Below are 25,857 nucleotides of genomic sequence, written 5' to 3' on the forward strand. Positions count from 1 at the left end.
GTCTGCAGAGCCGCCCAGCTCAGGGCTCGGCCGGGCGAGGGCTCCATCTCCCCAAGCTCAGCCCCTTCCCTGGGGAGCCCCTGTCCCCGCGGCCCCCGGCCCCGGCCCCCAGGACCCAGCCCCGCGCCTCACCGGTTATTAGACAGCTCGCGGGGACTGTCTGCTAGCCGCCTCTTTCCTGCTAATTATCACTTTATGAAAAGTGTTTCATTAAGAAACTCTGCTTTTGATTAATTATCGACAGAATGCTGACCAGAAAGAAATGAAATTAATCTCTGACCCCGTCTGGGTAACACTGGAAATTCATCACATATCCTTTTAATATTGAAACACAGCGCAGAATTTTAATAGAAAATATTGTTTTTCCAAACCTCCAGTCTTTATTAATGCCCCTGGGCAGGGAATGATATTGCTGGCGATATAGCAGTCTTTGTTCATTTTAAATTTATTAAACATAATGCACTTCATTTTCAAACATTTTACTGTTTCTTTTTAATTTCACTCAGTGTAAGTACAGAATAAAACCTTTTTAAACATTTAAGATATTGAAAACCCATATACGGATATATAACGGAAACGCTCCGGCCATCAAATAAATTTAAGTAGAAGCAATTGTAATTTTAAGCTCCCAAGTATTATCCCCTTCAGACATTAAGGCAGTATCAGTAACCATCAAATGAGAGTGTGTGGAGGAGAGGTTGGGCGGCCCCCGCCCCGGGAGACCTCGCCAGAAAGACCGACCAGGGAGGGTGGGGCTGGCAGCCCCTGGGGCCTCTCCTGGCGGAGGGGGCGGGCACTGGCCCCCTCCCTTCCCTTGGCCCCAGCAAAGTCTGCCTGTGAAGCCAGAGTGATTGTATAAGATGCCCCCACGTCTCCTGCTCTGTTCACCTGGTCCAGGACGAGCTCACTCCCCCAGGGCACCTCCCCCCCCACCAGGGACACAGGGGCTTTCCGGGATCGAAAGGTGTTTCTTCCCTTTCTAAGTCACGTCAGGCCACCTCTGACCCCAGCCGACACGCTACCAGGCCTGCACCATAGAGGTGGGCTCTGAGAGTGTTCCCAAGCCCTGGGGGAGGGGGCCTCCCCAGAGATCGTGTCCCCGACCCCTCCTTCCGGGCCCACTGCTGCCATCCCAAACCCAACCCCCCCCCAGCGTAACTCGCACCCTCATCCCCTTTCCCGAGGAATCCAAACTCCGGTTTAATGAGTCGTGAAGTGTGAGAACTTCCGGAGCCCGCAGCGCCCCTGATGCCAATTCCAGATGTGTGAGTTGGGAGGGGCGGGCCTCCCGGCCAGTGAGGACCCAGCCGCTGCCGTCAGAGCGAAGCATCCAGGACCCAGGTTCCAGCGATCTGAGGCCTGAATTGGAAACAGGCAACTTCTCCACTGAGAAATTACTCTTTTTATTTCTTGTAGTGTTCCTGGTGCCCTATTTCACGGCACCAACAAACGGAATATTACTTTTAAAACACTATGAAATACCAGGTCCTGTCCTCGGAGCTATTTCGGGGGAATTCAATTTTCGCTGAATGGTGAGAAGCTCCAGCGTTTCTTTTGGGGGCTGATGGGTGGTTCAGTGGCAGGAAGAGGAAAATTTTCAGAGATTGTCTTGGCATTCCAGAGAGGCTTGTGGGTGTCTGGGCCGCACACTGGCACCCGTGCACCCACCCGCACTCACACAGACACCTGCACACTCTGAATGGGTCTTAGATGGGACCAGACACCATGCACAGCACTTTGCAACCGCTGGCCCTTGTGCCATTAGCACTCTATTACTCTGGGCTCAAAATCTGGCCTAGGCGAGTGACTGTCTACAAGGTTATCTGTTATCTATCATCGGTCTACCAGCAGGACCTGCCCATTCCCCACGGCCCCCCTTGGTGTCCTAATGTATGGGAGAACAGTTACTCTGAGCTGCTAGGAAAAAAAAAAAAGTTTGCCTTCCAGTCCTCCCCTCCCTCCCATCTTGTCCCTCTTAGCAAATGTTCCATCCTCAGACCTCATGGGGGACAACTTTGTTTCCAGTGCTGCAGTCAGGCCTGGGAAACGCAATGGGAAAAAACAAGACTTTTTGTTGTTGTTGTTGTTATTTTTGTTGTGGAAAACTGGAGGCCCTCGGTTGGAGCTGAGATCACTGTCCCTTCTTGCTTCTAACCAGAGCAGTAGACTATTGAGAACAAGCAGCTGGGACCAAGGGAAGCACCTTCCAGCGCCTCCCCGAAACGCCAGGGCCTCCAGTCCCCAAGTCCTGGAGAGATCAGTCAGCCTTCTTGGAAACTTAGCTGGTGGCTCCACCCTGGTCCTGCAGCCCTGGGCCTGGGCTCCCCAACTCAGGTCCTGGGAGGCCTGTGGAATCCACCTTAGTCTGGGGGGGGGGGCTACAGGGGCACATGTGGGAGAGATGAGGCTTCTGCTTGTCCCCACAAACAAGAAAGAAGCTAGCGTAGAGTAACTTGGAAATACTATCAGACTCCCCACTGCCCCTCCTTACACAGTCTTCCTTCTTCTAAGTTCTTCCCTGCGTCCATGCTTCCTCCATCCTTGAAGGTGGAGAAACTGGGTGCAGCCAGGAAGGGCTGCTGGGTAGTTTAGAGGGCCACACCCAGGAGCAAGCCTCTGTCTCACCCAGGCATAGCCAGGGAAGAGCCCCAGAGGGACCAGAAAAGAAACAGCCGAGGGGCATGATCTGTGAATTTAATTTTTCCACTTAAACTAAAGACAAAACAGGCCCAGATTGCGGCTGGCGGGGCCTGGGCAGCGGCATTCCCAGCTGCCTTCAGTACCTTCTCAGCCTCCTGGCGGCAGCTGGCTAAACCCACGGTGGAAGGTCTCCCTACAGCGTCCATAGTTCACGCCTGCTCCGATCAGGAGATCTGAGACCAGGACAGGGAGACGCCTCACCACTGACCCTACCCAGGTTCCCCAGGCCCCAGCCCTGCAAGTACCCACTCTCTCCACTTTCCCGTAAACTACTCCTTGCTAGAGTTTAGAATTAGGACTCTCTCTCAAAAAAAGAAATATAACAAAGTGATTTAAAGATAATTAATTGCATTAAACTATTGACTAACTACCTCGCTCAATAGTAATTCATTTAGAGAATATTAAAATCGGAAGAACAATAATAAAATTGATGCCAATTCCCACGGGGAGGGAGATGGCCAGCAAATTGGATACTTTTCTTAATCTGGCGTAAATAATAACACGCCTGCTTCCTTCTCTCTCAGGCCAATTCCCCTATCATTTATTCCAGACTCTAAAGCTGGGCTTCATAATTGATATCAGTTACTCAATGAGTGCTTTTTCATTTATTCTTGTTATCCGTGATAATTGCGAAGTTCAGCCTCTCGGAATTGGGCCGGCCTGGTGCCTCCAGCGCCGGGCAGGGTGGGCAGGCGAGGGCTCCGCTGCTCCGCTTTTTTCCCGTTGGAGGCAATGTGTCAGGTCCGGGCACGACGTGGAGAGGCCACCAGTCCCGTCCTGGGGCGGCGGCGGCCTACAGGGCCGGGTCTTCCTTCTGCAGATGCCGGTTCGAGCCGCGGCCCCATCCCGGGAAGAAACGCTCCGTGGCTCGCCCAGGGTTAAGAGCCGCGGTGACAACGCGTTTTTGGTTGAGAAGCCGTGGGTGGAAGCCACGAATTCCACACGACATCTGGGGACCAAACGCCTCTGGAGGGTGATTTGGGAGAGGAAGGAAGAGGGGGTCGGGGAGGGATACGGCTGGGGAAGGGCCCCTCCCGGCGCCTCCCCGACCCCAGGGCAGGGCCCCGGACCACACAGACCCGCGCAGGCCGGCCGGAGCCCTGGCAGCCGGGCCGCCCCGAGATGACGATTTCGTTATTTATTCACTTATTTATTCATTTATAAAGTGTTTACTTAGCTCGGTGCAGATGTAACATCTCATTTACAGCGTGGCCTCCGGGCATAGAAACAATTGGCAACAAAAGAGTAACTCCGGAGAATTAGAGAAAAAAAACGCACAACAACAACACGAGTTGGGGGCGGGGTGAGCGCTCCCGAGCGGCGCTGATGGGGCGGCGGGGCCGGGGGGCGGGGGGCTCCAAGCCGAGGAGCCCGACGGACGCACCCAGGCCAGGGCTGCGGAGACCCCCGGGCCCCGAGTGGGAGCAGCGCGCAGTCCCTCCCCAGGAGGCGGTGGAGGCCGAAGGGAGTCGCTGGGTACCCGGCCCAGGCTGTGTCTGAGCGCCAGGGATGCGCAGAAATGGGGGCCTGGCCGCGCCTCTGCAGCGGCCTTGGAGGAACCTCTGGAGCGGGCCCCGCGGGCGCGTGGGGTGGGACCTGCTGGAGACCCGCAGGCGGCGGCGGCCAAGCAGAGTCAGGCAGTTGGCACCACGGGTCGCCCCCTCGGCTGTAGTCGGGGCAGCTCCAGGGGGGCCGCGTACCTCCCGCTTCACCGCTACGGGTGGGGGCGGCTCCGTCCTGGCCTCACCAGCCTCCCCGGAGCCCCTCCTGGTCCCCAGCCTGAGGGCTCAGGCGTCCCGCTGGACGTGTGTCCCTCCCAGGCCCCGGTGTGGGGCGCGGGCAGGCCCCAGGGCCGCCTCCCTCCCGCCCCCAGCACAGCGCCCGGAGCTCTCAGCCGGTCCTTGCGGCCGCGGGATCCCCGCCCCAGCAGTGGGGAAACTGAGGCCCGCAGCACCGATGCGTGCAAGGCAGCTCGGATGGGGTCAGAGGGGCGGAAAGGGAAGGCGGGCCGCACCCCCCGGACCCTCAGGGCCTGGAGGGCGTGGACCACCCCGATCCCCCACCGCCGGGCGTGTCTGCCAAGGGTGTCCTTGGGCGCCGCGCAGAAGGGGCTTCCGAGGACCCGCCCCTCCCCCGCTGCCGTCAGGGCGCTGACGGAGGCAGCTGCGCCTGTTTAACTGGGAGCCGGTTGCTTGGCAACCCGAGGCGGCTCATTACCGCGGCCACAGTGATTAACCAAAAAAGAAAAAAAAAAAGGAAAAAAAAAAGAGAAAAATACAAGGAAGAAAAAAATAGGGGAAAAGCGGGAATATGAAAGTAAAATGGATTATTTAATTAGCTAATTGATAATCAACTTCTTTTTAATTATTCACTTAATTAAAAAAGTGTAACTACAACACTGCCCTCATCAAGCTGCGGTTGCACCGGCAGGGTTTCAAAGCCGCCTCTCCCTCCCCTTCCTCCGCCCGCCCCTGGGCCGCTTGGGGCTGGAGCAACCTTCCTCCTCCCCAGCCATGTCCCCCACCCTTAGGAGAGACTATTGAAAACATATTCTTCCCCAACAGCCGAGACAGCTCCACCCACCGGTGTCCAGGGACCTTCCCAGACGGGCCTGGGCACTCTGCCCTCCGCCTCTGCCTCAGTTTCCCCATTTCTAGGACCTGATTTGGGTGCTGAGGTGCGTGTGGGCAGGGCAGTTTGGGTCCCCGCCTTCGTGGAACTGGTGTTCCGTGCAGGAGGGGGGCGGGCAGCTGTCCCCTGGAAAATAGGAAAGGAGTGTTTGGGCCTCGGCGCCAGCTGTGAGCACAGCGGGTGGGCATTCCCCACGCGGGCAGCCTTGCCAAGCAGGGAGGTCAGCACAAGGGTGTGGTCCAAAGGATCCACTGGTGGCCGGGTTTTGAGTGGGATGAGAAGCTGGAGGATGCTGGGGCTGGAGGGCGTGGCGATACCATGGTGTCACTCCATCTCCCCGTGGGGCGGGTGCTTGTGGGGCTGAGGGGAGCTGCCTCTCCTAGCTCTGTGCTCCCGCTCTGGGCCACCCACATCCAACGCCCGCCTCCCTGCAGGTGCGAGGCCGGCCTGGGCCTCTGGCTGGGCCAGCTCTGAGGGAGTCTGTTGCAGTTGCAACCAACGCTGCGGTTTAAATTCTCCCTGGGTCCAATCCTGCTTCCCTCCCCTAAGCCTCTCGCACACACACCTCGGCTCAGGCTATTTACCGGGAAAGCCACGCGGAGGCAGGGCAGGCAGCGCCCGGCCGGAGACCCGGATGGTGGAGGTGGTGCAGTGGAGTCGGGACTGCTGGGGGCACCTGCTGATGAGGTGGGAGGGTGAAGCCACGGGGGATGCGGGTTTCTGGACTTGTTCGGGTGGGCGGGGGTGGGTGGGGATGTGGTGGGGGATTTGGGCTGGGAGGGGGGTGGGGTGCCCTGGCGTTGCTCTCAGCACAGTCCCCATGGTCCCCTTCTCCTTCCTTGGCCTCCCCTCTTCCTTCATCCCCCCCCGCCCCCTGGTTCCTCCCAGTCTCAGATTCTACTTTCCCCTATATCTTCCCTCCCACGCTCTCCACCGCCCTGACCCTGGGCCAAGCCCCCTTAGACTCCTTTTAACCTCTGAAAAGTCAACAGCAGCTTCGTCACCAGGGAGTGCTGGAGTTTTTTCGTTAGAGGGGAAGGAAAGAGGGTGCTGGTGACTCCCCCCTCCCCCCTGCCCACCAGCTATTGGCCTGGACCTGTCCCTTCCCTCTCCGGGTATGCGGGCCTGTGATCATGGGGGTGGGAGGGCTGCTGCTGGCACTGGAAAGCACCCACCGGGACCCCTGCCCCAGGCACGGAGACACTACAGACCCTGGCAGGGTCCGGGACAGGCCCAGGGCTGGAGGGAGGGGTCCGTGACAGGCCACCCTTCCTGGGGCGGTCCCCCTCCACTTCCTCCCACAGCTCTATTTAGGGCAGACAGGCCAAAGAGAGCCACAGAGGCGGGTTGGGCAGCCCAGCAGCGGTAATGAACCCTGGCAGGTTTTATCTGCTGGAGCAGTGGAGCCCCGCCTCCCAGGGAGTGAGGCTGGAACCAGAACCTGCGGGGAGGGAGGGAGGGAAGCAGCGCGGCAGCCTTAGGGTCTGGACTGGGCTGAGAGGGGCCTCGCCCCCTTCCTGCCTTCGTCTCTGGCAGGCCATGGCCACATGGGGAGTACCCAGGAGCCCCGAAGAGCAGCTCCTTGCTGATGTGACATCAACTCTGTGGCAGGGGTGAGGGGGCAGGGCTGGGCTGCTCAGGTGTTTTGTTTTGCTTTTTTTCTTTTCTGCACGTCTGGGTCAACGTCACCAAACCCTTTCCTCTATATCTGTGGTGAGTCTGAAAGTGAATTCCAGTAAATTCCAGCTATCAAAGCTGTTCCGTAAGAATATCTTAGCAAGTCTTATTTGGTCTTCAAGGTGGTTCACTGGGCTGGCGTGGGGGTCACTGTGCCCAGTGCCCAGCGGGGGAGGTGGCAGATTAGAGGTGAGAGGAGCTCAGGGCTCAGTCTTGTTTGGAGACAGAGTCTTGCTTTTGTTGCCCAGGCTGGAGGGCAATGGTGTATGGATCTCGGAGATCTGCAACCTCCATCTCCCAAGTTCAAGCGATTCTCCTGCCTCAGCCTCCCAAGTAGCTGGAATTACAGGTGCCTGCCACCACGCCCAGCTAATTTTTGTGTTTTTAGTAGAGATGGGGTTTCGCCATGTTGGCCAGGCTGGTCTCAAACTCCTGACCTCAAGTGATCCACCCGCCTCAGCCTCCCAAAGTGCTGAGATTACAGGCACGAGCCACTGTACCTGGCCAGGGCACAGTCTTTTAGCTGACAGAATGCTCCCCTCGTCTATCCTTGGGCAGCTGTCTGGAAGGGCGGGGAGTGGAGCAGTGGTTGGGAAGCGGGGGCTTGCTGGGCAGGACCCTTCATTTCTGCAGGGAGCAACTGCGGGTTCCTACAGATCACCCAGGGTTCCTTGATCTCATCAGCAGCCAGTAGGAAGCAGGAGAAATTCAGGGCTGGACTTCCTGCCCCCCTGACTTCACTTCACTCTGGCCAGACTTCTTGTAGGTAGTTTTGGGGACCTGCATTATGAGTATACTGGGTGCTAGGTGCCCCACTCTGAATGCTGAGGGGGTGCAGCTGGTCATGGGGTCACCAGGGTCTCAGCAGCGTGGCAGACGGGGCCGCCAGCAGGAGAAGCTGCTGGGGCCTGAGTTCCTTTGGCTTAACCTTGCAGGCCCATGTGGGGTGGTGATGGGGATGGAGGGAGATACATACCTTAGGGGCTGAACCGTGTCCCCCTAAATTCCCATGTTGGGGTCCTCACCCCCAGGACCTCGGAATGTGCCTGTATTTTGGGATGGGGCCTTTAAAGAGATGATTCAGATAAAATGAGCTCATTGGGGTGGACTCTAATCTAACAGGGCTGGGGTCCGTATAAAGAAAGGAGATGAGGATGCAGACCCAGTGAGGGTTCAGGGAGAAGACGCTGTCTGCCAGCCCAGCAGAGAGGCCCCAGGAGAGGCCAGCCCTGCGCACACCTGGATCTTGGCGTTCCAGCCCCCAGGACCATGCGAAGTCAATCTCTGCTGTTTAAGCTGTCCCGTCTGTGTGTTTGTTACAGCGGCCCTGGAAAAGTAAGAAGACACGTATTGCAGAGAGGGACAGGCCTGCCACAGACGAGGTGCCCAGCTACTGGCCCCTTTTCGAATGGGCACCTGGGTGCTGGGACCTAGGGCCCCCACTTTGGGATGGGGGTTCTGACATCCCAGGCTCTGGTGTCCTCACTGGGGAAGCTGGTCCCTTGGCTTCTCCAAGGTTTGGAGGCAACTGTTTCCCTAAAATACGAAGGTCAGGGTGACCGTCAGCCTCTCTCCCAGGTCAAGCAGCCCAGGACAGTGGGAGGGGTCCCTTGCAGCCCTGTCCGGCAGTGAGGGCTGTCCGCCCCCAGCTCCCCTAGGCAGGAGGAGGGGGCCCTGGCCTTCTCTCAAATCCCAGGCTCTGAGCTGGGACTGAGGGCCAGGGCTGCTTGGTGACACGGAGCCCCGCTGGCAGGCAGGGGCAAAGGCGTGGCACGGCCCTGGCCTCGGTTCCTGAGGAGGGGGCTGGCACGTGGGGTGGCAGGATGTTCCCGCATCTAGCTGCAGATTTATGTCAATATGGATTATGGAATTTGGTCCCAGTTTTCCCTTCCCTTTCCCCTCCCCTGCCCCGGAACTTCGCGGGTATTAGAGCCCTTGGGTTGGTGGATTTCTGCAGCCTGTCAACGAGCGGTGCTTAATTCTCAGGCAAATGTCTACTTATCTCACTGTGCGGCGGGCTTAGGCCTCTGAAAGGGATTGCCTGGCTCAGGCTTGGAGGCGGTGGGAGGGAAGGGGGCAGGTGCACGGGCGGGGGGTGGGACCGTGGCCACAGAGAAGCGAGGGTGGGGCCGTGGGCACGTGATCCACACCTGTGGCCTCTGGGCTCCGTGTCCACGCAGCTGTTGCAGCCAGGCCGGCCTTTCCTGCGCGGTGCGACTCCGGGCAGACCCCTTTGTCTTTCTAGGGCTCGGTTCTCCTGTCTGAGTGTGGGTGGCCGTGGGGATGAGGCTGGTGGCTCAAGCGTGAATCTGCACCTTCACCAGGAGGCTAGGCCATGACCCAGAGTTCACCCCCCTGTGGCCTGTGGGCAGAATTCTGTCCCGAGCCCACCTTTAGTTCAGAAAGATGCAGGTGACAGGCATGTGTGAAGCTAAACTCAGGCAAGAGTCTGGTCACCCACGTGGAGCCAAGCCTCCCACCCCCGCCCCCAGGGCAGGGAAAGGAGCAGGTGGGGCAAGGACAAGAAGCAGGTGGCCGGCCTTGCAAGCCGGGAAGACCGGCTCCGGCATCTTAGAGAGAACTTCCCGCAGGCCTGGGCCGAAGTGGGCTTCCTCAGGGCCCCGCAGAGCTAACAGGGGCCACTGATCATTCAGAGGGGCTTTAGTTCAATGAGCCACGTAGAGGAGGGCGGGGCAGCCTGGCCACGGATGCCATCAGCTCTGATCTCGGGACTCCGTGAGCTCACTTGGCCTAGGCAGGACCCAGGCCCCATTCTGCAGAAGTAGGAGCTTCCTGGCCCCCCACTCCTCATCTTCACAGGGGCCAAGGTGGGGTGGCCCCTAGCCCTTGGCTCCTGTCTCTCCCCGCCTTCGACCCCCTCCTCCCCTGGTTTCAGAGCCGCAAGAACCACAAAATTAGTTCTAAAAAAATTACCCCTTCATTTCATCACTAATCCCCTAACTCCCTTAATTAAGTCAATGGTAGCCTAAATTGTTCTAAACATCTTTTGGGGGATTAAATATTTTAATCATCATTATCCAATGAATATTTGATTATATAGCCATCATATAGTGAAGAATAAAAATTATAATCCAAAAAAAGGCATTTAATAACACTTTAAACGACCAGGCGTTTGATAAAGGGCATTAGGGGATTAGGTGCTGGATTGAAAGACTGGATTGAGCTTCCCAGTCAAGGACTCGAGCTATCATTTTATTTAAAAAAATAAGACCATGATTTAAGGAAAAGGAAAACAGAAACCCAAGCCGCCGCGTCTTCTCCCATGCCAGCCCCCTCTGCCTGGGTAACAAGGTGTCGTATTTGAACAGCTGTTTTGAAATGACTCCTATAAATATCACTGGGCTTGGGGTTTCCGCAGAGTTTCACGGGAGCCCTTGAGTTGGCTGATGAGGTGCAGAGTCTCGGGGTTAGATTGGAACGTGAGGGTGCCACGGTGAGGCCCAACACACCCATCTCTGGGACAAGGACGCTGAAGTCTGGGGAGAGCCTGGACTCTTGTGGGTCACCCCTGGTTTGCTGCGCTGATCTGGAGCCTGGACCTCGCCCTCTCCAGCTTGGGCCCCTTCTGTGACCTCAGGTGACCATCCCAGGTGACCGCCCCCAGCCCTGCCTGCCCCATGCAGTCCAGCATCTGATGCCACTCACACCATCCCAGACATGACTGCCCCTCTCCCTGCCCAGCACCCACCACCCCGGACATCCGGGGCCCCAGAGGCACGGCCCTGCCCCACCCGCACTCCTCCTGTGTTGCATCTGTGGCAGGCAAGGTTGCACCACGAGGCCCCTCTATTGACGTCTGCTGAAATCATTTGAGACAAAGTTACTGCACAGGCATTAGAGCCAGTTTTCAGAGCGAAACATCTGTCATTTAGCTCGATGACGCTACGGGGACGGCACTTTAGAACAATCTTGTTGCATTTAATTTATTTTCTTCAGGATACTGCAGAGAAAAGGACAACTTCCTAGGTGCTGAGTGTGGACAAATTCCGCTCCTGTGGGGGGAGGAAACCCCCATCCAGAGGCAGGACGTGACCTCTGTCCCCAGCGGCCCTCCTCACCCACCGCCAGCAGATTGATTTATTCCCCTGAAGGCTGCCGAGGGGCCACCGTGGGAACGCGGGCAGATCACCTTCTCAGTGCCCCGGGAAAAAGGCGTCGATCTGTTGGAGCAGAGATGGGGGCCAAGTTCGCTGAAATCGCAGCATGGTGGGGCAGGGGCGGGTGGTGGAAGCCCACGGGGAACCTTCTTCTCCCCCCTCTGTCATCCCCTCCTCCCAGCACCCACAGCCTGGTCCTCTGGGACCCGCACGTCCCTCCTGCAGCCCGAGGAAACTGCAGAGTAAGTCCCCTGCCTGGTTTCCCCCCCACCTAGGAGCAACCGCAAGCCCCACCGTTAGGGACACCTGAGAGTTCAAAAGTCCTTTCCTGGCCTCACGTCCCCTGGCCTGTTGGCACCTCTGAGAGGCTGATAGAGGGGGCCTGTTTTTACATCGAGGAAGCAGAAACTCAGAGAGGTGTGGACACTTGCCCGAGGACACACAGCTGGGCAGGGGCTGACGAGGGATTCGAAGGCGGGCGTGTGTAGCCCTGCAGCCAGAGGCTCCTGCAGGGTGCATCCTCCTCAGGGCAGAGGGGCTGGCCCCAAGGTGCCTGGGAGGATGTGGGAGGGCAGGTGGGGGCTGGAAGGGGCCGCAGCGGGGGGCGCCTGCCTAAGTTCCTGCTTCTCCACCCTGGTGCCTCCTCCTGGGTCTCAGGGCAGTTCCAGAAGCTCAGGTTTTGGCTTCCTTGTCTATAATATGGGGGTGCTGACGCTGGCCTCAGGGGGGCCACCCCAGACTTCACCTCTGGGTCTGTGAATGCACAATCCTAGTGTCTCCCTATCCTGGGGAAGCCCCTGCTCCCCTGCCCTGGGGCGGGGCTGGTCTGGCCTGGGGCACATTCTGGTGACCACAGCTCCAGTCACCCACCGGCCTGGGGCCTGCTCTGAGGGCAAGGCGGTGTGGCAGGTGCTGGGCGGAGTTCCCACAGCCTCTCCTCCTCCAGGCGACATCCCAGTGTCTCCCAGACACTCCTTAACCCCTTGTTGGAGAACAGTGGAAGTCGGTCCTCAGTTCAGGGGTGCAGAGCCGTGGGGACAGGAGAGGGGGAGGCACCAGGCGAGCTCCTCCTCATTGTCCTCGGCCGAAGTCCTGGGTTTCCTGGGAGGCCTCCTGCCCTCTCCCCTGTCCTGTGAGGCCCCCAAAACCTGGCTAAGGGCCAGGCAGAAGAGGCTGAGTGACCGGGGCTGGGGTGCCCAGACAGTCAGCCCTGCCCCGTGGCCAGGCCCGGGTGTCTCTCTCCTGAGGTTGGGGTGCTGGGAGAGGAGCAGCCCAGCCCCTCCAGGGCAGAGCAGGCTCCCTTCATCTCATGCTGCATCCTCAGAGGGGGCGGGGGTCCCAGCCCCGCTGGCGGGCAGGTGTCGGTGCAGGGCACAGCAGCCTGCAGGAAGACTGTTTTCCTCCTGCCGCTCATGTTTGACTTGAAGGGTTGGTTCCAGCCCAGCCGAGCCGGCCCCGGGCCCGGGCACCTCCCAAGCGCTCGGTCTCCCATCAAACGGCATGAATAATTTAGTCTCTAATTAAAAGTGAGGTCAAGCGATGAAAAATGGCTGGACGCACGGTGGCACGTGATGCATTAAATTGCTGGCAGATCAGAGGCAGGCGGGCCGGGGGCTCTGGTTTACACACCAAACCTCCAGGGCTTCAGCTCCGGGGACCAGCAGCTGGGTCCACCCTGAGGGAGAGTCCCCAGGTGAGGGAGAAGCTGCTGGACAGATCCCAGAGAGCGCCAAGCCGGCCCTGCCCCCACTTCACCTCCACCGCACCCAAGGGGCTCCTCCCCAGCCTCCCAGCCTCCCACCTTCCCCACGCACACCAGCTCATCCTGCCTAAGTCTGTGTGGTTCCTTCTGGAACACGCGTCCCCCAGGTGTCCATGTAATGTGCTCCCGCGCTCCAGCGAGGTCTCTGCCGGAGGTCACCTTGCCTGCCCGCCCCAGCTAAAATGCCACCAGCCACCTTCTGCGTCCCTGGCCCGTGAACTCCCAACTCACTTCCTCCCCGTACCTCGCCAGCACTTCTCCCTACTTGGGGGTTCATTCTAGTTTATATGCGTTTATTTACTTGCCTCCCCAACTCCAGCATAAGGGTAGGGTCTTGGCTTGGTCCTCCTGTGCGTCTGGCACAAAGGATGGTGCCCGGTACACAGTTGGAGCATAATGGAATCTCCCTGAGCACAGAGTCCCCATGCGGGCAGGGGCGCAGAGCAGAGGCTGAGCTGTTGGGTCCTGCTGCCTGATCCCTCCGTCTCTCCTGGTCCATGGGAAGGTGGGATCAGGCAGAGCTCATCCTGAAAGTTCCACCCCATCCGGGGACTGTCACTGAGGACAGCTTGAGGGATGCAGCCGCGGGAGGCTGGTGCAGCTCCTGCCCCAGAACAGCAGCCCATGCCCCCGATGGGTCAAGAATAACAGAAGGGCCAATGGGTTGGTGGCTGTGCCCCAGGGCACCTGGTGGGCCAGGGTGGACGAAGGGTGCTGCAGGGAAGGGGCCTGGATCCCCAAACCTTGCCCGCCCCCAGCCCGGGTGGGGTAGCAGATCCCCAGGAGGTGCTGCTGTGTGTCCCCTCCCCCTGCCTGCACCAGGCCCCACCTGGGACCCTCCCCTGCCTCCCCGCCGAGGGTCGTGAGCCACTCACTGGGCCCTGTGCAGTGAGCCCTGTCTCATTCCTGTTTTCTAGAAGGGAAAGCCGGGGCTCAGAGAGGTTGGCCCGCTGGTCAGTAGCTGGGAGCTGATTAGGGTCAGGCCCAGCCCCTCCTGAGTGGCAGTGAGGATCTGGGCAGTGCAAGGCCCCCCAGCCTTCAGGACCCCTTCTGTAAAGTGGAGAGGCTACAGCCGGGGAACAGAGACCACCAAGCTCCCGTCTGCTCCAAGCCCATTGCTCCCCAGGCCAGAATCTCAGCCTGGCCTCAGAGGTACCTAAAACTCACTTCTGTGGGCTCTGTGGTTACCCCCGAGGCCACCATGAGGCAGGAGACAAGGAGGAAAACCCTGTTTGGAAGGGCGGGCTGTCAGTGCCCAGGCCGGCAGCCCACGCTACTGCAGGATAGGGGCTGAGGGAGGTGCCTAGGAGTGGGCTCCGGTGCGGGGTGCTGCCGCCTTCCCGGCCAGCGGCTCCCAAGTTGGAACCTCTTCTGCATTTTCCAAGCGAGGAAAAGGCAGTGGGAGGAGGGCCTGGTTGGCCCCTGGGTAGCAGATTAATGATGGATATTTTGTTTGTTACAATCAAGACCTCTGATTTCAGTTTTATAAATTTTTAAAATATTAATTATATTTTGGAAAGTGTGCAGAGGTGATGGCGCACGCCGTGGTTCTGCTTAGACGGCCCCTGTTTCGTGTTTGGTCCAGATTAGCTGCCGAGGAGGAGGTTGAGGCATTTTAATCCACCTTGTTAACTTATTAAATTTTCTTTATTTACATACGGATCCCACTTTCATTAGCATTGTAACAGGTGTTCATTAACAATTTATCATTTGGGAGGCAGAGTGAGACAACAGCGGAAAGAGAGACTTTGCTACAAAGTTTACTCTTAATTACAAGGAACGGCGCAGAGGGCAAAACACGACTGCTGCCCCGCCCCCCGCCCCACAAGCCCTAGACTCCGTTCAGGTCCCTGGGCCTCCCAGAAACCCACCCCGTCTGCCTGCTGTGCCTAATCTGGGGTTCTCAGGGAAGAACCCTGCAGAGGGAGCCCGGGCCTGGGAGTCTGGAGATGGGGTCCGTGCACTGGGGCAAGGCCTGGGCTTCTAGGATGTGGCTCTCTGATCCCGAGGCCAGGAAGGACCACCAGTCTCTGAACCTGCAGCCCTGAGCTGGAATCCACCTGCAAATTACTTAACCGGTTGAAGTTTCCTTATTCATTTATTTATTAGAGACAGGATCTTGCTCTGTGGCCCAGGCTGGCGTGCAGTGGCAGGACCATAGCTCACTGCAGCCTCGACCTCCTGGGCTCAGGTGATCCTCCCACCTCAGCCTCCCAAAGTGCTGAGATGACAGCCCAGCCCCTCTTGAAGCTTCCTAGGCTTCTTCTCTAAAACCTGCATACAGTTGGGCAGGATGGCTCATGCCTGTAATCCCAGCACTTTGGGAGGCCAAGGTGGAAGGATCCCTTGAGGCTGAGAGTTCAAGACCAGTCTGGACAACTTTGTGAGATCCCCCATCTCTACAAAACAAAAAAAATTTTTTTTTGAGGTGGAGTCTCACTCTGTCACCCAGGCTGGAGTGCAGTGGCATGATCTTGGCTCACTGCAACCTCTGCCTCCTGGGCTCAAGCGATTCTCCTGCCTCAGCCTCCCAAGTAGTTGGGACTATGGGCATGTACCACTACACCCGGCAATTTTTTTTTGAGACAGAGTCTTGGTCTGTCACCCAGGCTGGAGTGCAGTGGCGTGATCTTGGCTCACTGCAGCCTCTGCCTCCCGGGTTCAAGCTATTCTCCTGCCTCAGCCTCTCATGTAGCTGGGATTACAGGTGCCCACCACTACACCTGGCTAATTTTTGTATTTTTAGTAGAGACAGGGTTTCGCCATGTTGGGCAGGCTGGTCACAAACTCCTGACCTCAGATGATCCGCCCTCCTCGGCCTCACAAAGTGCTGGGATTATAGGCCTGAGCCACTGTGCCCAGCCTAAAAATGTGTTTTATTTTTTTAATTAAAAAAAAACAACTAACTGAGCATAGTGGCACACACTGTAGTCCGAGGCACTTGGGAGGCTAAAGTAGGAGGATCACTTGGGCCCAGGAGTGGGAGGCTGCAGTGAGCTGTGATCGCACCACTGCACTCCAGCCTGGGCAACAGAGCAAGACTCTGTCTCAAAAAATAATAATAAAATAAATAAATTAATTAAAAACCCTGGATGTTAACAGTGGAGGGGCTGTTTGCAGGGTTGTCTGGATAGGTATAGAAGGTGTAGGGCTGAAGGGTGACATTCACCCAAAACTGGTTTGGCAAGTGCCCACTTGACAGGGGCTGTTAGGGTGGGAAAGGGGCTGACCCAGCTGCAATCCAGGAGCCCACGGGAGCCCACGGGGAGCCGGGCTACAGGAGGAGCTTGGGGGCTTCCCTCAACAGGGCCACTGGGAGGAGGTGGTGACCTTTGAGGGGGCCGAGAGGGTCCTCCTGCCATCCGACTCCCCCGAGGGAGACCCCGAGTGTGAGCACAGGGAGGGTGGCCAGGCCTCAGCACAGGACAGGCCCTCAGGGGCTCCTGGCTCGTGGCTGTCCCAGGCCTGGGTCAGGAGCTCCCTGCAGCGTGGGTCCTGTGTATGCAGCTGACAGAGTCCGATGGTCACAGCCTCTTTGTCCCCTGAAAGCAGGGCCTGTGGCCTCCTCCCTCGTGGTGGTCCTGGGTGCAACGTATGCACTGCCACCCTGCCTGCTGCCCCTGGGCCCCAGGCGCCAACGTGCTTAGGGGGTGTGCCAGGGGGTGAGTGGAGGGCTGGAGGGAGAGATGGGGTGGGCAGTGAGTGGTCAGCCCCAGGGGGTAAGGATTGGCATGGGGTGTGGAGTAAGGTCCCGGTCAGCAGGATTGGGCTGTGGGTGCCAGCACAGGAGGAGGGGGGCACCCACTGGGGGCTTCTCACCGTCCTCCCGATGGGCCTCTCTCTCCCCCTGCCCCCAGTCCCCGAAGGAGCCCACACCCCTGCAGTCCAGGACTTGAGGCGCCTGCTGCCCTGTCCCCTCCACTTGTCCCTGGAGAAAGAGCCCAGGTGCCCATCAGGCACACCAGACTTACCCACCTGGCCCAGGAAACCAAGGCCAGAGAGAGGTGAGGCAGCCACGGTCACCAGGGAGTCAGCGGCCGAGCTAGGGCTGGCACAGGGGAGCTGGTGCATCCAGCCCTGCCCTGATCACCTCTTCTGAGTCTGGACAGAGCAGGGGAGACGGGAGGTCTGCAGTGGGGCAGGTGGCGAGGACACGGCTGTGCCCCAGAGTGTGAGGAGACCCGTGACCCCTGGTCAGGTGCACGGTCCCCTGCAGACCTAGACGGGCCTCGGCGCCCACCTCCCTTCTCCCCGTGGCTGCCTGCTCTCCCACTTCTCGCCTTCTGTCCTCGCTGGGAGCAGCGGCTTCTGCGGGTGCCCGGCCTGGCCTCTCCAGCTGCCTCGGATAATCGCCCTCGTAATCACCTTCCCTCACGCTGCTCCTTTAAAACATATTTCCAGGGTGTTTTTCACGGATAGGGCTTTTAATATTCATCTCAGTGCTGACAATTTTTCCTGCCTTGTTACGGAGAGCTGGTGTCGGTTTTTCATTGTATCTTTGGACAGCCGGTTTATTCCGAGCCACTTAAAGGCTCAAAAGTGATTCTCTTTTATAATTTGAGAAGTTTCATGGACCGAACATCAAAGTGATTGGCTGAGAATGTTTTCTGCCGCTCTCCGTCTCCTTCTCCTCCCTCCCTGGCATTCTCCCCTCCGTTTTGCTAAATTATTAGCAAGACACTCTTCGGCCCCTCACCCCAGCTTTGCTGAACCTCCAGGCCTTGGGGAAGGTCAGGCCTTGCGGTGGTTTTGGCCTCGAGGGGAGGGGACGATGCCTTTTAGTCTGGAGTTCCTGATGGACTGGGAGGACGGCGGGGACGGACTGGGAGGACGGCGGGGGACGGACTGGGAGGACGGCGGGGGACGGACTGGGAGGATGGCGGGGACAGACTGGGAGGATGGTGGGGGCAGGGGGTGCTTGCAGGGCATCAGAGGGGCTCTCAGCATGGAGCCTGGGACCTGCCGTGGGTCCCGCCCTGTCTCCAGCCTGCAAGGGCCATTTTCTCATCTGTGAAGTGGGTGTCTTGGCTCAGAGCAGGGCCATAAACTCACAGGGTCCCAGTCATCAGGGAAGTCTCCTTGATGGGCGGTGCCAGCTGGGTTTTTCAGCAGAAGAGAGCTGCATCCATCTATCCATCCATCCATCCATCCATCCATCCATCCATCCATCCATCCAGCAGTGCTGTGGGCCCGGCCGTGTTCTAGGGGCTAGGGACGCAGCAGGGAACAAACAGGCAAAGCTCCGGCCGGGCGCGGTGGCTCACGCCTGTAATCCCAGAACTTTGGGAGGCCAAGGCGGGTGGATCACGAGGTCAGGAGATCAAGACCATCCTGGCCAACACAGTGAAACCCCGTCTCTACTAAAAATACAAAAAAAAATTAGCCGGGCGTGGTGGCGGGCGCCTGTAGTCCCAGCTACTTGGGAGGCTGAGGCAGGAGAATGGTGTGAACCCGGGAGGCGGAGCTTGCAGTGAGCCGAGATCGCGCCACTGCACTCCAGCCTGGGCCACCGAGAGAGACTCCGTGTCAAAAAAAAAAATAAAAAAAAACCAAAAAAAAAAAAAACCCAAAAAACAAACAGGCAAATCTCTCCATCCGGACAGGCCACTGCGCACGGAAGACGCTTCTCCTGGTGACAGCTTCTTAGCGACGGGGCCTGGGGGCCTGGAAAACTGGAAAGTGGTTCTAACGGGCACGGCCACCCTCAGGGGCCTCTCATCTCCTGTGGGGAGGCCCGTCCTGCCCACCACAAGCCGGGCCAAGGGCCCTGAGAGTTAGTGGAGGAGCCGAGCTGGTCCCTCTGGACTCCCAGGGCCGGCACGAGTGTGGGCCAGCCCAACTCTGCTCACCTCTTGTGCTGGGCAGGACAGGGCGCAGGGGAGGCAGCAGCAGGGACTGTGTCGGGCGGGCAGAGGCCCCAGCCCGGAGCTGCTGGAGCTTTCATTCTGTGGGGCATCTGCAAGAGAAGCTGGAAGTCTACGTCAACCCTTGAAATCTCCTGATTCGCAAACGCCGGCGACTATTTCAAAGGTGTTGAAAACGCCACGTGGCTGTTGGCCCAACATTGTGAGGTCCAAATGCCAGGGAAATGTGCTCGCACAGATGGTTAAGATGGTGAGATTTATGTTATTATATTTCGCCACAATAAAAAAAAACTACGCAGCAAACACCTGCTGGCCAGAGTCACCCGGAGGCTCAGTTTTCAACCTTGGGTCTGGTCTGTGGTTTTTTTTTTTTTTTTTTTTTCCCACTTCACCATTATTATGCCATCTTCTGGACATTTTTAAAACATTTTTTTCTTTTTTTTTTTTGAGACAGAGTCTCGCTCTGTCACCCAGGCTGGAGTACAGTGGCACAATCACAGCTCACTGCAGCCCCGGCCTCCTGGGCTCAAGTGATCCTCCCACCTCGGCCTCCCAGTGTTGGGATTACAGGCGTGAGCCACAGTGCCCGTCCTGGACATCATTAACCACAGGTATGTTTGATAAAACTGTACCCACTGCTTTTGGTCATCGAGGCCGGCCAGCCTGCTAAACCCTCAGGTGCTGACTTCCACCGAGAGAAGTGCCCAGAGCTCTGGGCCAGGGTGGGGAGGGGCCGTGACCTGTGGGCCGCGATCCAGGTCTCAGTCCCAGCTTCTCCCTGCACTCCCCCGAGCTTGCCAGGAGTGCAGCCGGCCCTCGTGCCCCCGGAGTTTATTTGCACCCCACTGGCGTGATTTTATAATGTTTGCACTTTCAACTATAGCAAGATAAATGGGTGCGATTACCCCGCTCCCAGCCTGGGAACATGTGGCCTGGCATATGTGGGGCCAACCTCAGCAGAAATCCACATGCACCTCCGCAGGCAGCGCGCCCCCCCCTGCACACCCGCCGCCCGCCCGGCTTTCACTCTGGAATGGCGCTGCCCGTGCCTGTACAGACAGCTGGCAAAGCATAAGATGGCATTACAATATTTTTACTTATAATCGAGAAAGCAATAAAAAGACGCATTTAAGTAGCATATTGCTGTTCTAAAGGGGCTGGGGAAACCTGGGGAGGAAACCAGGTTTTGCTGTAAATTCAGAGTCCAGGTTGAGCGTGGGAGGGGCTATCTATGCCAGGCACGTGGGCCGCTGCGGCTGTGCCTGAGCCACACCTGGAGGGCAGGGTGGAGTTCTGTTTGTAGGCGGCTTTGGGGAGATGGTTTCCTCACCTGTGAAGGGGGTCTGCCTGCTCCAGTTCTTCAGGGGTTACTCCTGGGAGGTGGCCCTTTAGAGGCCAGAGACCCCTTAGAGGAGCTGGGGAGGGCTGAGAACGCTTGCCCTTGAAAATGCCAAACATGGCATTTGGTGACAACCAAACTCAGGGAGTTCTTAGGCCCTCGATCGGACCTCGATCGGACCCCGTCATGAACGTGGGCACTTCTGCAGGTGCCAAAGCTCTGCTCGTCCCCAAGCCCCTTACCTGTCCAGGTACCCCGTTCTGTGGATGAATGGGTGGAGCTTCCTGAGACAGCAAAGCACTTAAAGTCCTGCGAACAGCTGGGGCCCGGCTGGGATTCCAGTCCCCAGCCCCCAGACTCCAGAATCCCAGACCCGCACTTCTCCAGACTGGAAGGTGTCCCCGCTGAGGCTTACCTGCCTGTAACCTCCCTGGCCACCCACCCTGTGTGCACCCTGGAGGGCCCCGGAGGAGCCCGCCATCCTAGTGTCCTTCCGGGGGTGACTTTGAGGAGCGCCTGAGGATTAGGATTTGGACGAGCCTCCTAGCTGTCTGCAGGCCCTGCTCTTCCATGGGAGGTGTCAGGAGAGTGAAGCTGGGCCCCCATGCCCCGGCCCACACAACCAGCTCACCCTGCCTGCCTGCAGCCCTGCGCCCCTGCCCCTGGGACTCTCCCGGCAGCCCTGAGAGGCAGGCAGAGAGAGATGGGGCTGCCATTTGCAGATGGAGAAACTGAAGCTGGGAAGGGTCAGGAAGTAACTCAGTCCATTTGCACAGTCGGGGCTGGGCCAGGTACGAGGGTGACCCATGTAAGATCTGGAGAAGGAACTCCTCTGGGCAGGGACCACGGGATCCACCCCACCTGTCCCCAGGCCTCAGAGTTGGTCATGCAGCAGCCCAGCCGGGCTGGGTCCAGGAGTGGGCAAAGTAGACACAGCCCCTGAGCTCCTGGGCACACAAATAAACATACTTGGTGCATACGAGCAGCTTCAGGTGCCTGGTGATAGGCGCTGTGTTAACAGTGGAGGGAGTGAGTGACGGGGAGCCTCGGAGGAGGTGGCACCCACATAAGGAGGAGGCACCACGAGGGGTCTGGGGAGAAGGCCTACCCTCAGAGAACTGAAGGTGCAGAGGGCCCGGACTCTGCCCAGCCTGGAAAAGCCCCAGTACAGAGGTGCCCAGGGCTGGGAGCAGAGGGAGGGGGGCGGGGATGTGGTCAGGGAGGGCGGCAGGGACAGACTGTGCAAGGGTTGGGGGGAGATTTTGTAGAATTGGGGAGCAGATTGAGTAGGACTGAGGGGACAGACAGTGTTGGGTTAGGGGGAGATTGTATAGGGTTGGGGGACAGACTGTGTTGGATTTGGGGAGATAATGTATAGGGTTAGAGGGAGATTGTGTAGGGTTGAAGGGACAGATTGTTTACGGTTGGGGACAGATTGTGTAGAGTTGTTAGGAGGGATTGTGTAGGGTTGAGGGACAGATTGTTTATGGTTGGGGACAGATTGTGTATGGTTGGGGGAGACAATGTATGGGGTTAGAGGGAGATTGTGTAAGATTAGGGAGAGATTGTTTATGGTTGGGGACAGATTGTGTAGTGTTGTTGGGAGGGATTGTGTAGGGTTTGGGGGACAGATTGTGTAGGATTGGGGAAGATTGTGTAGGGTTGCGGGAGAGATTGTTTATGGTTGGAAACAGAAATTGTGTAGTGTTGGGAGGGATTGTGTTGTGTTGGGAGGGATTGTGTAGCGTTGGGAGGGATTGTGTAGCGTTGGGAGAGATTGTGCAGGGTTGGGACTGATTGTATAGGGTGGGGGACAGACTGTATAGGGTTGGGGACAGATTGGGGTTGGGACAGATTGTATAGGGTTGGGGACAGACTGTATAGGGTTGGGGATGGAGGGTGCCCCTGCCGCAGCCATTCTGGACCTGGAAGCCTCGCACCTCCTCTTGGCCCATTTTCCAGGCCCTGCCTCTTCCTGGAAGCCGTTCTATCCCCTGTCCTGCCCCTTCTCTTCCACTGGTTAACTCTTCCTGCAGAAGGGGGTCAGAGGCCACATGCCTCTTCCCTGGAGGTGACCTTCCAGCCCCTGTCCCACTCTGTGATGTGGGGCCTTCCTGTGGCTCCAGGTGGGCAGGGTCCAGGCCTTCATCCCTGGGTCCCAGCACCCCACACGGGGCCAGCATAGACCTGCGTGCGGAGGAGTGAACGGGGTAGGGCCCCATAAGGCACCGGGGTCCCGGCTGGAGGTGCAGGTGGTCAGCGGGGGCTGGCATGGACCTCACTGCTGTGCTCTGAGGTCACTGCATACGCTGAGGTCAGCAGGGCCCCTCCTGGCCCCACCCATCATTTACAAGGGCCCCTGCTCAAGAAGCCTCCTGCAGATGCCGGGGACGAGTGGAGGGCAGGGGCGCCGGTGTCCATGCGAGGAGAAGTCTGCTCAGCACGGCCGCAGCCAGCGGGCGTCCCCACGGGGTGTCCAGAAGCTGCTGCATGGACCATGCATCGATCACGGTCAGCCTGGGGAGCACCAGTCGAGAGGGCCTCCCCCACTCTGGGGGTCCGGGGGAGGAAGAGGAACCACTGAGGTTGGAGGCAGAGGCATCCCTTCGCCCCCAGAGCAGCCCTGGGCTGGGGGAACTTTGAGGGGGGTGCAGGGTCCCAGTGAGGCTGCCTGGGCTTTTTCAGGCCTGTCAGGAGACCGAGCTGGGGGATGACAGGGACCTTTTCTGTCTGAGGTGGCCCCTGACATCCCGGAGTGGGCCTGAGACATCCCCCGGGAGCACCAGAGTGCGCTGCGCGAAAGGGGCTCCAGGAAAGGGCGGCGTCCCACCTGCCACAGACGCACCCTCTTCACGAAAAGCTCGGCAGCCCAGGCCTCCCTCCCCGGCTCACCCTGCGTCTCAGGATAGAGCCCTCCTCAGGCCACCTTTGCTGCCTTCCTTTAAAAAAACAATCTTTTTTTTGAGATGGGGTCTTGCTATGTTGCCCAGTCTGGTCTCAAACTCCTGGCTCAAGTGATCCTCTCGCTTCAGCCTCCTGAGTAGCTGGCACCACAGGCACACACCCTCATGCCCAGCTAATTTTTTTTTAAATTGTTGGTAGAGACAGAGTCTCACTATGTTGCCCAGGCTGGTCTCAAACTCCTGGCTTAAGCGATCCTCCTGCCTCAGCTTCCCGAGTTGCTGGGGCCCCAGGTGTGAGCCACTGTGCCTGGCTTACTTGCTGCCCCCCTGGGCTCTGTTTTCTACACAGTGAAGAGAGAGTGGGTGTTGGGGGGCCCGGGGAGCCCTGTAGCAGCCGGGTCCGGGAGTGACAGTGAGGGGCTGCAGCTGAGGAGAGAGCTGTGCCGGGGTGGGCGCTGGGCTCTCGTCCTCCTGGGTGAGGGGCTGGGCAGACAGGCCCCTCTCCTCCCTTCTCCCGGACAGAGCAGCACTGCCCTCTGGCCACCTACTTAAAGGCACTGACGGGACCAGGTGCCAGGTGTCCGTGCTGACACTGGAGCACCTGGCTGTGTCCTGGGAGCCTGGGTGAAGGCCCGTGACCCTGGCAGGAGGTCTCAGAGAAGACAGCTCGCCGCAGGTCCTCAGAACACCCGCCTGGTCTACAGAGGGGACGCTGAGGCTGGGAGCGGGAATGTGGCTGGTCCCTGCTGCTCCCTCGCCCGCCCCCGTATCCGAAGCCCCAGGACCCCCAGAGGCCCTCTTCGGGCTGGACCCACCCCGGCCACCTCGGCTGCCGGCCGGGGACGCGGGCACGGTGCGGCAGGCCTGCCTTGATTGTGTCGATGGGAGATGATTTTCAAGGTGAAATTTCTAGTTCACTTGAGTCACTTTCGTTCAAGGCGACGCACAAAATGTCATCCTGGCCTGTTCCGCGTGCAACGCGCTGTTCTCCCGTCGCATTTAAATTTTCCCCACTTCCCTCCCTGACACCTGTTTAAATCAATATCTTCCTCTCCAGGTCGCGCGGAGAATGTGCCCAGCTCTCCACACAACGCTTCTCAAATCCACTAAAATCAACACAATAATTGAAATATTTTCAAGCTGATTACACCGCAGCCCGAGGCTAGCCTGGTTGCTAAGGGTGAGCTCCGCGGTTGCTAGGGGGAGTAAATCATCTTGCATTATTTGATTTTTGTTATAGATATGAAACCGCTACTCCCGCGATTAAATGTCTCTCAGCCTAACACCTATGGGACCTGGGGAGAGGGAAGAGAAAGGCTCCAACCTTGGCCCTGTCAAATAAATATCTCTAACTTTTTCTGTCCTCAGGCTTCCCAGCCAACCCTGTCTGTGGGTTTTTTTTCTTCTTCCCTTAACCTGACTTTAAATAACAAAGCTATGGGGACGGGACGTGAAGGGAGGAAAGACTGTTCTATTAGAGGGTGCTCAGCGCGTGCACGCCCCGACATCTAGCCCAAACCCCGCGCGATGGCGAAGCTTCGCGGCGCTAATAGCCTTCCCGGCGACGGCCACCCCGGAGCCGGTCCCCTCCTGCCGCAAGTTCAGCTCAGACCAGGGCGACTCCTGCCGTCCAGGCTCCTGCCCGACCAAGGGAGGGCTGCTGGGGACCTGGTTCCCCGGTGACCCCTGCCCACTCCTGACCTCTTGCTATCTTGGCGAATTTTCTCCAGATCACGGCGTCCTGGGGTCACCACGTTCCAGGACGGTGGGACCAGAAGGGACAGCAGAGTGGAGCCCCAGAGAAGGTCAGGCCGGCCCCAGTCCAGCCCCTGGAGCGGCTCACAGCCGTTTCTGCTGAGGGCAGGGGTCTGCGTGGCAGACACTGGAGGTGTCCTCACGCCCCCAGTCTCCAGCTCTCTCAGAGGCAGGGTCCACCCTGAACACCCCTCACGTGGCCAGGCGCCCCCTTCCCCGGCCCCTGCCGGCCCCCACGCTCCCCAGGCCGGCCCCCTCAGAGGAGTGTGGGTGTTCCCGGCCGGCCAAGGCTGCGCCTGCTGAGCTGTGAGCACTGTGGCGCAGAGCCGGCTGTCTGCGGCAGGTGGGCGGGTGAGGCTACCCTGCTGGGACCCAGCCAGCTGTTCCCATGAATGAATGTGAGTAAATTAACAAACAGCACACAAACCTGCCACCTGAATCATTCCTGATGGCTCTAAGTGCCAGGCAGGCTGGGCGGCCCCCTGTCTGGGGCGACCTGGGCACGGTCCTGGGGGCTGCACGTGCTGGCCCCTTCCCCAGGGCTCCCCTGGCCCTGGCCCAGCAGCCCCTCATCCCTCAGCCTGTCCTTGGGGGGCCAGAGTAGACCTTCCTGTCACTGGGCCGTGTCCCTGGGTTAAGACCTTCCTCCCCCCGCCCCACCCGCCGGGGCAGTGCCAAACTGTGGGACTCAGCCCCAAACCCACTACTGCCTCCATGGTGTCCCCACCCCAGGCCACCTGGATCCCTGCCTCACTGTCCCCTGAACAGCCTCATCCTGCAGGGCTTGTTCTGGTCCCTTCTTTTGCTGAAGTCCCCGCCGCCCACTGCAGTGGCATCGGGCTGCCTGGCCTCCTCTGACGGGTACCGCCCGGGTCACAGTGCCTGCTCAGGTGCTCAGCACGCTACAATTTGCCCTCAGCACCCCTAGGAAGGCCGTCAGTGCAGGCCCTGTCACCTTTTCCCAGGTGAAGTGGAGGCTGGGTGACAGATGACTACCCCGGTCCAGAGCTTGAGACCGGAGAGGAGCCCATCCCCTCCTTGCTGGGGCGTCCAGGGCCGCAGCAGAAAGTCCCGGGCGAGAGTGTGCTGGCTCCTGGCTTCTAGCCTC

The 25,857-nt window shown here is 58.8% G+C and overlaps 1 protein-coding gene and 1 long non-coding RNA gene across 2 annotated transcripts in view; one reads left to right on the forward strand and one right to left on the reverse strand.

The window, feature by feature from the left end:
• The window catches only part of UNCX (UNC homeobox), a 4,985-nt gene extending 3,934 nt beyond the window's left edge, over positions 1-1,051 (forward strand). The window contains exon 4 of the mRNA XM_032146000.2: positions 937-1,051. Within this exon, the coding sequence (XP_032001891.2) occupies positions 937-1,051 (115 nt within the window). The remainder of the gene's footprint in view (positions 1-936) is intronic.
• A 2,239-nt stretch (positions 1,052-3,290) lies between these two features.
• Positions 3,291-4,873, reverse strand: LOC131382451 (uncharacterized). Its single transcript, XR_009211955.1, has 2 exons — positions 4,401-4,873; positions 3,291-3,666 (listed from the first exon to the last, which is right to left on the reverse strand). It is a non-coding gene; the product is annotated as an uncharacterized LOC131382451 (long non-coding RNA).
• Between the last annotated feature and the right edge of the window lie 20,984 nt (positions 4,874-25,857).

The sequence above is a fragment of the Hylobates moloch genome, unplaced genomic scaffold (assembly GCF_009828535.3).
Source record: "Hylobates moloch isolate HMO894 unplaced genomic scaffold, HMol_V3 SCAFFOLD_24, whole genome shotgun sequence".
Taxonomy (NCBI): domain Eukaryota; kingdom Metazoa; phylum Chordata; class Mammalia; order Primates; family Hylobatidae; genus Hylobates; species Hylobates moloch.